The sequence below is a fragment of the Pieris rapae genome, chromosome W (assembly GCF_905147795.1).
Source record: "Pieris rapae chromosome W, ilPieRapa1.1, whole genome shotgun sequence".
NCBI classification, from domain to species: domain Eukaryota; kingdom Metazoa; phylum Arthropoda; class Insecta; order Lepidoptera; family Pieridae; genus Pieris; species Pieris rapae.
In genome coordinates, this window is record NC_059533.1 from 421,134 (window position 1) to 434,310 (window position 13,177).

Consider the following 13,177-nt stretch of genomic DNA (forward strand, 5'->3'; position numbering starts at 1 on the left):
ATTAATGAGTTGTAATAAATGAGTCGAAGAGAGAAGACGTGTTTGAGTTTAATTTAACAATATGTGGTATTAGTATAGTGGTAGTTATTTGAATATTGAACCTTAAGTGACCGAACAATGGTACAACTTTGGGTAATAGAAATGCATTTTTTAATTTTCTACGTGTTGAATAGTGGTAGTGAGTTTTAATTGTTTTAAGATAATTTTCTGTAAAGTAGTTTTCGTTTAATAATACTAGCTGCACTTTCTCTAGTGTAGGTATAATTTTGAAAAATGCAAATAGCTTTCTGTAGTCCTCTTTATATTGTGATTTTATTTTTATGGCAGCAATAGTTTTTAAAATACGTAATTGTAATGCAAATATTTGATTTAGATAAGTTTTGCATGTTCTCCCGTAGCTTGAGAGTCCATATGTTATAGTGGATTCGGCTAGTGCTTTGTATAGCATTAACAGAGTTTTCAGAGGTATTTTATTTTTTATTATAGTGAATTTGGCAAGTATCGCTCTTAGCCTTTCACATACAGAATTGATGTGCATTTTCCAGGAAATTCGGTCACAAATTTTCCAGGGAATTGCGCTAGTGTGATTAATAAATAATTATAATCGACAAATAAAAATGATTCTATTTTTCGTTTCAGCAACGGGTCCACAAATAGTGACGACAGTGGTGCCTCTGGGGCCGCATACCACCCACATGATATATATAGCTGGATCGGTGATGTGCCTCCTAGGGTGAGCTAATTTTGTAGTAAACTTATCATTTTATTTTAAAAATAATAAATAACTATTTACTTTAATAGGGACAAGCACAGGTCATAATGTTAAGCACTGCACAAAATGACTGGCTGATATTACTAAGAAAATTGAGTGTTGGGATGCAGAAATTGACTGAGTTCAGCTCATTTAATTATATATCTATCGTAGGTTGTTCTGCGGCTGCTGCTTGATCCCGTGCTGCATCGATAGTTGCATGGACGTGCATCACGAGTGCCCCAATTGCGGCGCTCACCTAGGCCGCTATCGCCGGTAACTTTGAGAACAATTCACTTGCAATTAAACTCCACGTTCGTTGTAACCTTTTAACCTAACCTAAGCTAACGAGACCATCGACCGAAGAACTATTCCTCCGCCCGAGGTTTTATACTCGACGATAACAAAGCTAACCCGGCAGGCCGATGCGGTTTCTATCACATCTTTATATTTTGCATATAAAATAGATTTATGGTAAATCCGAACTTTAATAATTTTCATTGATAAGACAGATTAAAGTGACGTCGGAGTGTTTTAGTTCGTGTGAGCCCCGCCATTAGCTAATTCAATATTTACACACATAAGTATGAGTTCTATTGAACTTCAATCTCGATCCAGCTTTAATTGTATAAATTGACAATAATTTTATATTTTTTAATGATATATGCATTTACATGTAATGTTTTAAGATGTCGATGAATATGTATATTTCTTAAGCATAATTCGACTAATCGCTGTGTAAATAAATGAAGTGTTGACGCTGAACATAAAGGCCACGGGCCTTTAACCATTTCGGCAACTACTTGCGTTGACCTGTCAATTACAAGATTCGTGTCATATTCGTGAGTTTTTCAAACGTATGTTACGTTTGCCCACAGTTTTGTATCACAATATCATATCATACAATATATGTATGTAGTTTTATCAATAAATTTCGTAACTTTTGTTTAATGTATTTTTTTAAACATGTCCTAATAAGAATATTTTTGCTAATTTTGAATAAACTATTTGATTAAACACTTTGTATTATTTATAACTCGTCGATGTGACGTCATCGCCGGTCAGAAATAAAACGTCCGAACCTCTGATTAGACAGACCCTCGTTGGACCCACGGGAGCTCGACGCGGGAGAGTAAAACATATTTTCAAATAGTAAGTTTATTGATGTGATTTAATTAAAAATTAAATAATTTCTATATAAGACTCGTCGACACGGAGACTTTTCAAATGTTAAACTTAAATATTATGTTCGTTAACTTAACTTTTGAGCTGAACGGAATGTATGTGCAATGTCGCAAGCGACAATTGCTTTCAAAACGGTGACAGAAATCGATATACATATAAAGAGAAGCTTCGAGATCGGTCGAAAAATATAAATTATTTAAAAACAAAAGACGTGTTAATATGATCATGTATTTCGATTTCGAACGTCACTAGAAAAAGATCCACAATTGACTCTTACATATAAGGTAAAAGGTAAAACATAAATACTGAGAGAGAGAGAGATCGCAAACGCTTCGTACAAAATAGTTAAATTCGTTAATCCTAACTACACATTTGCTAGTCTCGCCGCTCACGCGAAAAAACTACTGATCTACCACAGTTAACGTTAAATAAACTATCGAAGAGAGGCGTCTCCCTGCGCGAAATAAATATTTGATTCGTATAAAAACATGATTTAACAGCGAAATCCTACTTTACATCTATGCTAAATACGATATTGACGTGACACATGACGAAACGAAGTCTTCGTCTCGGAGCGAACGACACGAGTCGCTTCACGCGTCGAGGGAGTTAAGTACGTGGAGACCCGATCCGTCCGCGGTCGGCTTTCGGATTTTTGGCTGAAACGGACCCGGATCGTCCGCGGCGGAGGCGGTCACGTTACGTGTCCTCCACGTCCGAAGGCGGTCGCGATGTGGATGATATCCTACGACGGGCGGGCTTCGGTACGTCGTCATCCTCCGGCTCCTCCTCGGGCGAGACGCCGCGGAGGGGCGCGCGCCCTTGGGCTCGCGCTTTCCACGCCTCCAATCTCATAACCTGCGAAGACAACGACGGTGTTTATCCCGATATCGCAGCGTCGGTCGCGAAGCGCCGCTCCGCGCCACCTTCTCTAGACTATTTACGCATACGACTACAAAACGCTCAAACATCACTACACAACAGTCGACGATTCGTCTCATGCGTGACTAAACGTAGCTAACGCGACGCGACGGAGACGAGCGAGCGCAGACCTTCAAATAAATTTATTTCCCATTTTGTAAACAAAAAGGTCGGGACATCGTCGACGGTCGAGCGAAGGGTCGGCCATTTAATTTGAATTTTTAACACGAAACTGACATTAAAGAATACGCTCCATCGCACGGCCCGAACGCGCGTCGCCGTCGTCGTCATATATTTAGCGTAAAATCGAAACTCGAAATCCTCTAGCTACGACAAGTTGCACGCGTCCACTTACTTGAGCCACTTCCGAGGGAGACCCTTCGCCGCGGAGTCGGTCGGGGAAAACTGCGCAGGCAACGGTTCAGTTAAGCCAGTGTACGTTCGACGCCGACGCTCCCGAAGCTCGCAATCTCTCGGAACGAGAAATCGGAGCTTCGGGAGGGACGGACGAGGGTAGCGGTCGGCACAATTATTTACACGTCCGCCGGTCGGAAGCGAAAGAAGAGCGCGAACGAGGCGCTCCGCGTGCCACGCGATCGACATTTACCTCGGCGTGCAACTCGGCGACCTGCTCCTGCAGCTCTCGAACTCGCTCCGAATCGTCCGAGTTGTGGTTCCTGAGCTCCCCCTCCGCAGCCATCACCTCCGTCTGAAAGCGACGTCGGCAGCGTTTAATGACCGAGTTCCGCGAGGAGCGGTCCGCGACGAGAGCCATACCTTCATCTTACACTCGGAGAGCTCGTTCTCCAGCTCGGCGATCCGCTGAGACACCTCCATGTTCTTGATCGACGCCTGCATCGATTCGTACTTCGCCTGAAAATTAAAACGCGATCGTCACGGTCATCTTCGATCTTCTCATCCCTGACGGGGAACCGGTCGAGACGAACCTTGCCCGCGAGATCTTCGTACTTGTGCTGGAACTCGCGCTGCCTCGCGATGAGTGCCCTCTCACGGGCCAGGGCTGCGTCGAGGGCCTCTCTCAGAGCGCTCGCCTCCTCATCCTGGCGACGCAATTGGTTGCTCGACACCTGCACCTGAGCGCTCAGCTCCATTTCCTGTCCGACATTCGCAGAATCGGAATCAGATCTCAGTGTCACCGGATCTCCGGAGCACCCTTAGGATATGACATCCGCACCTTGAGTCTCAGCTCCTTGAGCTCGGTGAGGGCTTCGACTTCCCGAATGCGGGTGGTCATCAGCTCGTCTTCCAGCCTGTGGGCGTCGGCGGCGCGACCCTCCCACGCGCGAAGCAACTTCTTGGGCGTGGCCATGAGGTCCGACACTACCGAAGGAGGCGCCGCCGCCGTCGCCGCCGCCTCGGCCCGGTGTTCCTGAGAATAAATCGACACGGTCAGGGCCTCTTCGCCTCGCGCGGGCACACGTTGTCGTTCGCGGCGATACCTGCAGATGTCGCCGCCACGCGTCGGCGAGCTCGGTGACGCGCTGCCGCAACTCTTTCAGGGACAGATTGGCTTCCGCCTCTCGCAACTTCACCGCTATTAGTTCGTCCTGTGAAACAATTTAGATTTTCGTTAATGAACGCCCGCAAAATCCGCGGAACCCAAGCCGAGGCCACGGCAGGCGAGACTTGGCACCTGCAGATGTGCGACGTTGTTGTCGACGGTCTGCTTCCGCAGCAGCTTGTTGTCGTTCTCCAAGTCGGCCAACCTCGCGGCCAGTTCCCTCTCGGCCGCCTCTCGTTCGGCGAGTTGCAGCTTAGCCCTCACTAGTTCCTGCTGCAGACACCGCGCCAGTTCCTCCTTGTCGCCGGAGCCACCTTCGCCTCCCTCGCTCCCCTCCCCGCCCTCCAGGGACGATTGGCGGGAGTTGCACTGGAAAATTTATTCACTCTTATCGTGTTTCGTGGAGAGAAAATATTTATTTTTTTTCCACATTATTAATATACCGACGGATTCATAAACTGCATCATACTTCAGGATTACTTTCAAATGTTTTTTTTAACAAGTATGCAAACTTTTTAGATTAAATTATATAAATATTTTAAAAAAAGCAATACTTAGAAAAAGAACTGCAGTAAAACAAATGAATATAGCCGGGAAAAGAAAATTTCCCAGTATTATCAAATTTGCGTGTTTTGTAAAATTGATTGTGTTCCTTTTGGAGGCGGTTCGTGCATGGTGGTGGCATATCGATGAACGGGCGAACAGAACTTGTGTTCATAGACATGGTCCGTAAAAACGGTAGTAGAGAGGGTTTGACTGCACATCGCTACATAACAGAGATCTTAGAAGATCACGTGGTTGGTACCTAACATGGGATTTATAGGCGAAAATATTACTTAGATAATTAATATAAATAACAAATATTACTTAGATAATTCTAAGGTTACCTCCGCCAGAGTGACTTCCAAGGATCGTATCTCTTCGTGAGCGTCGGCCAAAGCCTGCTGAGCATCAAGGTTGGCACAACGCAGGGCGTGGAGCTCTCTCTCTAGCGCAAAAGTCTCTTCCTCTCCGTGAGCTCGGTCCACTTGGCCCCGAACCAAACGAGCCGCCAACTCCGAACACTCCTGTTCGAGGAATTGCATGCGCTTCTTCAAGATACGGTTCTCTTCCCGCAGGCACTGCAAGAAAATTAAATCAAGATTGAACTTGGCCTAGACACAAATGGGTCTGTGAAATGAAACTCACTCGTAAAACTGCGATGTCACTCTGTTCCTTTGTTTTTATCACGGTGTACTCTTTTTCGAGCTTCTTCATCTTTTTCGGGTTCACTTTTATGGAGTACGCCAATTCCATAAATGCATCGTGGTCTGCGTCGGCTTTCACCGGCAATTCTTTTTGAATGAACTAGAAGTAATTAATTTTATTTCAATTAGTGAAAATATGTTTTTGAAACGATAATTGGAGTCTCGAATCAGCCAAGTCAAGGATGTTATAGTTCGCACCTTGAGAAGGTTTTCCATGTCCAAGGACAGAAGATGTTCCTTTCCGAGCGTTAAGAGCGCCAGTGCAACCTTAAACACCACCTCTATTCCTTCGGAGAGAAATACGTCCATGATGCGACAGGCCAAAGGCAGAGACAGGTTGGTCGTGAAAAGAGTGAGGAACCAGCTACTGGCGTATATCGATGTGCTGAAACTCTGTAGAGATTTATTACTTTTTATACAATTATCCTTGTAAAACAATATAATTATCACAATAATACCTGTGACTGAAAGTGAACGTGTAAATCAGGTAAGATTTCCTGCAACAAGTTTTCCAATTGGTACATGCAGAGTCCGAGTTCCGCCATACTTGGCTTGAACATGTCCCGCATTTTGTGCTGCTGCATAATCTTCACGAGAACCGCAAAGGCCTCTTCCTCTGGCATCTGAAAAATATTATTTTCATTTAATTGCTAAGGTCGTAACGTCATAGATTTGTACCGCAAAGTTTTTTTACTGACCTGCATCAATAGAAGCCCAACTATGAAGCCTGAACCTTGACAATACCCCACTTCCCTGTCATGGAGGGAATACGCCTTCATCACATTGAAGAGAGCCTCTTGGCCTAAGCCATCTTTTTCCTTGAAGAAGTCATGCTCCGGGTATGTGCGCGCGATATCACGCCTAATGACCTTTTCACACGCTGACTTCGCCTGTAAATGAATACTAGTATTTATTTAAAACCTTTACATTAGAACTATTGTTTTTCTTTCTACTATAACCGATTCTATGTGCCTACAAGCAAAGGTCTCCCCCGCTCCTTCAGTAAGGTCAATGCATTTGAAATAATGAGAACTAGATGCCACACTAAAAGAACAACTGGCAATGAAACATCGACAACCGGAAATACGAATCAAAACTAGTACAAACTTGCATAAAATAAACGTAATGAATCTTTAAAAAGTAAAAATATAAAAGTTACCTTGATATACGAGGCATACTGCTTTTTTTCCGGAGAGCATTCGACCCCGGCCAATAGCTGCCACACGATGCCTCGGAAGTGATGTGGAACACCTCTTCTAACCAGATCTCTCACAAACTGGTTGCGTCTTCGCCACTCGGTCTCCCAATTACTGACTATTCTGCCCCAGAGAATCCATATCTCTTCTTCGCTGCTGCCTGCCACTCGCGTATCGTCCTGACTCGAGGTTGCTAGAAAAGTTAGGTGTGTAAGCAAGAGCTGGTTGATGAACATTTGTTTCTTATAATATATATAATAAAATATAAAAATATATTTTGAAATTGTCATACATAAGAATGGACCCCAATGTTATATCAAATTTAATACACAAATTTATTTTTAAATAAATATTTTGCTTCAAAATTGATTGTTTTAATTAGAAGGTCTAGCAAGGATAATACATAACAAGCACTTCGTTTCTAATATTGGATAAATATAGGTGAAACGTATTTGTGTGTTTGTCGTCTCCCTCTGCCATCTTAACACTAATGTCAATGAGATGAGAGTGGATACAGTATGCGATAACTGCAATTATCTTTCGCTAATATTATGGATAAAGTTCCAAATAGCTATGCAACACATAAATTATTCGAAAGATAAAAGTTCCGAATAAGATTATTTATTTATTTATTATTTGGAACTTATCGGGACATTATGAAACAGGCCCTTAAACTGACGAGTCTGCCTTTTTAGTCCCCTTACGAAAATAATAACCTTTACACTAAAGATCGAGGCTTTTGAGAAGCATATTTCAAAATATATTATTTCCCTTTCTCTACCCAACGAAGTTCCTTTAGGGAATCCTAGAGTTACTAAAAGCTATCTATAGGTTTATCTAAATTAATCAAAGTCAGTCATAAACGACATATCGTTCAACCCTTGTCTTCGTAACAAATAATTGACGAGCTAGCTTCGTTATGTTTAGTTCTTTAAAGTACTGCGACTAATATTTCGCGGTGAACGCCTTTTAATAGGTCGCACAAAACTCAAACAGATTCACGCCAGAGATCTATAGATTTCTTTTAAATAAATGGTAACATGCTTTCTGTATCGTTTATTAATTTAAAACCTATTGGGAAAGCAAGTGTCTCATGTAGTATGCTAGTAATAAATATGTAAAAAAGGGTATAGTTAGTAAGGTTTTAATATTATTTATCGCAGTCTTAAAGAATAAAATACTTAAATTATAGGTAAAGTTGAATAGTTTATGTTCACGCATCGGGTGCCATGATGACGCAATAATTACTGTGTGGGAAAGGCTCCAAGTTATATAATGGAGAAATATAATAAACGTTTGTTAAGATTGCCTTTTACGACACCTTTTAATCTAAATATTGTACGAAATGTATTGGCTTTGCCAGATTATGTATGTTAAATAATAATGGAGTTGAATACTCATGTAAACGCTAGCTTAATTAGCAGTTCGATTAACTGCCCAGCCTTTTAACTAAACGGCACAGTTTAATAAGGGCCTGAAAGATATTTAGCCGTAGCGCTTGTTACAATATTTAATAAACTGGTTGATTAATGCCTAGGCCATTCGTACGATAAAGTCATTATTTGACAGAAATAAAAAAGATGGACATATGACTAACAAAATATGTATTTTAAAATTAAATTGCTTGATTAAAAATTTGAATGTTCCATTGTACTTGTTGTTTTTTATGTAACTTTGGAACACCACAAAAGTTGTGGTTTGTCGACGCATTTATTTATATAAGTTAAATGTACTACGACTACATTTAGCTTTTAGGGTTATTTTTAGTAACCCTACATCTGCAGTGTAGCGAAGGGGCCGATGAACATGAACCACGGTTTGCTCTGCCGAGTAAAATATTTCAGACAATTTTCAAAGGAGCAAAAAGATTTATCCGTCTTGGACTTTGCCTACGATATAACATGAGATTAGAATAAAAGAGAAAGATGAAAGTTTATAATATTGAACAATTATTTTTATATTACCGTATACCGTAAATTTAATTAAATACTCACATCACTCAATTAATGTAAATCTAAGATCTTTATCGTCCATCGCAATTAGTCACCGAGGCGCGCACACAGCGCAGTATTAGCCACGTCGTTTGTGCATTTATTGGTTATAAACATTGAGGAGCGGCTTTCCTGATGCCTGATCTCGCTTTTGTTAAACAGCCTTCAGTTTTTTTGTATATTCAGCTCGCTTCCCTTGCTATTCTTTCCTTCGTTAAGCTCTTCGTGCTCTATTATCATCTTCTTTGTCCATTTTTTTCCTTCTTCTCTTGCTATGTGTAATGGATGCCAATCCTTAAGTCGTTATTGGTGCATTGTTAAATATTGTTTATTTTTATTTATTTACATGTTTTATTCAATGTTATATTATAATCTAAGAGAATAAATAGTTGTTTTAATGAACTTAATAATATGAAACGAAGGAAATCTTGGACTCTTTACTCTAATATAATAATTATTCGTAGATCTTGTCTGTCTGACCGAAGCGAGACCTATACTTTATTAAGATTACTTTGCGTGGTTTAATACAAGTTTGTGACTCACCGGTGTTACAACACGCGGTCAAAGTTTTTGTGATTTTACGCTATACTGAACTAATTAAGTAGTTATGTACGAAATAAAGAAATAGGACTCGTCTTAACTCTAACTTTTAGAAAGTAGACTTTAGTTCTGTAGAAACATTGAGCGTTATTATAAATAAATAATCGATAGACAAAAAAAAGTTGGTGAAAATTTGTAAATTTCAACTTACCTTCAGTAGCAGCGAGACCCGTGCGCGTGACTGCGGCCACTGGCTCGCTCATTAACTAGAAAAAAAAGGTAATTTACTGGCTGGTAAATGCCTATTATGTACTATAAGTAGTAATCGCATCTGAGGAAATATTTTTCTTAGGTTATATATATCTAGTACCTACATTGAAATATAACATTTGTATTTGCGTTATATGCAGCCGTGCCCTATACTTAAAAAAAGTCCATTAGTTAACGCCTGACTAAAGGAACTACGAATTAAAGTACACGTTTACTCTTATTGAACTCTGAGAGTGCCGTGGTTCATCAGATCTGAAACATTGCAGCTGGTTGCAATGTAGATGAAATATCCACGTAATACATTTAAACAGAATCCAACAAGAGCCAGAATGCCTCAAATACACTGTAGCTTTATATTGCCATTTTCGACTAGTCTAACCGAGCCTCGATGAAAAATATGTCTTCATCGCATTAAGTACGACCAACTGTGTCAGATAAATGATGCCTTCAGTTTAACGAATAAAAACAAAGAGCCCCACGATATAGTCTCGGACACTGTATTAGATATGAATCATAGATTTCGCGTCAGCATAGCAATCTTATTGTTTAGAAAGAAAAAGGGCTTAAAAATACATATACGTTGACGCTGAAATGATTGTTTTTAACATTTTTATAAGGTGTTATTCACACTACTAGTAGTAGTACCGCTGAATGGGAGTGTCATTTGTCTCTTTAACGTGCATTATACGAGGATGACGTAATTAACGCATCACTTATAACATTTGTCTAGTTGTTCCGATATTCGCCTTATGTTGCCAGGTATTTAAGACATGAAAAATGCATCAGTGCACTGAATTTTAAGGGTAGACCTCAGTAGACAAAAATTAAACCTGACAATGTTATTTAGTTGGATTTTTATATACTGATGGTTTTTCGACTCCTGAAACATAATAAATAGAATACATGTTGTACAACACTCAAGAATGGAGGAGGAATAGAATCTTGAAGTAGGCCAAACCTCATCGTCAGAGGCCACATACAACACAACCAACATATTCTTGGTTGACTAGTACAGTAGTTTTGATAATCGCCAGCTATGAAATAATTTCATAAACAATAAATGTGAAGTGCAAAGCCACATAAATATCGCAATAACTAAAACTGTGAATACAATTGCAATAGCAGCGCAATAAAACGTAAAACATTCGTAATTAACTCGAATATTGCTTAAGTGTTTTTGCAACTATGTATTTAAATAAATTTATTCAAGACTAGCTGACCTGGCAAACGTCGTCTTGCCAAACTACTACCTTTAACTCAGCGCCATCTGTTAGAATTGTATCAAATAATAAACAAATGTTAATGTTATCGTAATTTTAGTAAGGATGCCTATTTTTTTGAAAATGAAATATAGCCTATGTCACTCAGGAATGATGTAGCTTTCCAACAGTGAAAGAATTTTTCAAATCTGCCAAGTAGTTTCGGAGCCTATTCAATTCATACAAACAAACAAACAAAAAATCAAACCTTTCCTCTTTATAATATTAGTATAGAAATACACAAATAACTATTATGATAAATATATCTGTGCACCTTCTGATTTTTGCTCGCAAAGCGTAATACATAATATTGTAAATAGGTTCAAACAGAAGTCAAACCAACTGAAGTAAAAAGTCACATTATTTAAAAACTACAAACTCACCCCACACTTTTTAATAATAAAAAGTAACCGTGTATCAAAAAGTGTTCTATAAATCACTTTACTTAATGTGTTAACGCTAGCACCGATAGCAAAATGAACTACCGTAATAATATTTTAGTCATAAAATAATTTTCATAATGAAGTACTAATTATTATTAGACATTAGAAAAACAAGTATCGTACTATTTGTCTGTAGTATCATTCATATTTCTAATATTTCTAATTTATTTATATATATAAAAGTTTTAAAAATGTGCTTTTGTGAAATTGAAACATCCGCGTGCAGAGTTTGCGCCGGTGAGATCGTGTCACTCACGGCGTACATCGACCTGAGTGCATTTGTTTCACTCACACGTATTAAGACTGAGTGTGACGGCTGGATAGCTCGGCACCTCTGAAGCCAATTAATTTTTCGTAGCTTTTTCTCTGATATTTCCGCGGCAGCTAACAGTAGCTATAGTCATTGTGGTCACGCAATATCAGTCTAGTTGTAAATTTACTAAGCGATCCAACATTACCAAAGATTATTTTCCACTCCACTGTATTCTCCATTACTTGTATTGCATATAACTTCATACATTCAGAACTAAGTTAATTAATTAGATTTTCGATTTTTTGACTCTAATCGAATTTATAGTCAATTAGAATCCAAATCATAGTCATTAATTATATGTTTCAGTTTACAAAATTTAATATATAATATAGTTTTCACATAAAACTATCATACATGTAGATAATTGGAATAAAAAAATTTGAAATTAGCGCTTATAATGACAGAAACTATAGTACATTTTTGTATTTTCAAATTATACCTAGAGAGAGATAGATTTTGGTAGCTGACACTATAAAACAAATAAATTTATGCAATGCAACTGCAAGCAATACAGAGGTAAATGCCTCAAAAATATACACTTATGAATGTTTAACACTTAAACTCACATTAGTTTAATTGTTAAATACACCAATCTTAGGAACTTATTTTTGCTATGGTATTAATGAAGGAATGTTATGTTTAGTATATATAAATTAGAAATTACACTTCTACTACACAAGATGACACTATGATCCGCAGAAATGAAATATTATGTGTGTTTATGACCTTTTAGATCTATAAGCATTGTTTATGGAATATTACTTTTTTAATATTGGTATATTAAAACAGTAATATTCTATAATATTCTATAATATTGGTGTATAATAAAATTGTTACGGGCATATGGCTTGTTATTCCATAGTTTGTTGTTTGTGTTGTTGATATGAATTAAGAAAATAACACAATGGAAGCACTTCGTCAGGTCTTTACACTGTTAATGGAATTATTTTAAGAGTTTTTTACACATATATGAATTAGTAATAATCTACAGGTATTAATATGTAATGGTGTTTGTTATCTTGAATAAAAAGTGTTACACAAGTGTGCCATGTTGCTATAATAAACAGAAGCCGTATTTTAACTACTCATATCCTTTTTCATAAGAGGAATGTTCAGACCAATAAGTGTTAACAACAATTCATTTGAAATCAGGAAATTTAAACTAAATAATTAATAATTATACATTTAATTCAGACTAAAAAAATTATACAAATATGCTGTAGTCGTGGATTTAAAGGTCGTGATTTAGTATAGTAAAAGCAACATATTATAATTGTTCACTTTCAATACTAGCAAATATACCAAATAAAAAAATGTAATACTCACATATTAATTATTATGCTCGCTATGTAACTAAAAACTTTCACAATTTTAATAATCAATTAATAATAAAGCAATTTTTGAAAGCGACGCTATAATATGTATAAATTTAAGTTATTAAAAAATATAAATATTTCGGATCCGCCCAGCTGGCAGTTGGCAGATTTCAACCTACTTTCCACCACAGATAGTATACTTTCCACTTAAGTTTTCAGAGAT

General features: G+C 38.3%; 1 protein-coding gene and 1 long non-coding RNA gene across 2 annotated transcripts; both read right to left on the bottom strand.

Moving 5' to 3' along the window:
* Positions 1–1,903: 1,903 nt before the first annotated feature.
* LOC123690428 (ecotropic viral integration site 5 ortholog-like) lies at positions 1,904–7,058 on the bottom strand. The gene is made up of 13 exons (XM_045633859.1): positions 6,786–7,058; positions 6,325–6,516; positions 6,085–6,249; positions 5,825–6,019; positions 5,568–5,726; positions 5,267–5,500; positions 4,512–4,748; positions 4,318–4,425; positions 4,053–4,247; positions 3,805–3,972; positions 3,635–3,730; positions 3,465–3,566; positions 1,904–2,794 (listed from the first exon to the last, which is right to left on the bottom strand). Exons 1-13 carry the CDS (start codon positions 7,056–7,058, stop codon positions 2,636–2,638), a joined length of 2,283 nt encoding a protein of 760 aa, XP_045489815.1. The 3' UTR covers positions 1,904–2,635.
* Positions 7,059–8,622: 1,564 nt separating this feature from the next.
* LOC123690511 lies at positions 8,623–13,177 on the bottom strand. Its single transcript, XR_006751130.1, has 3 exons — positions 12,965–13,177; positions 9,565–9,619; positions 8,623–9,107 (listed from the first exon to the last, which is right to left on the bottom strand). It is a non-coding gene; the product is annotated as an uncharacterized LOC123690511 (long non-coding RNA).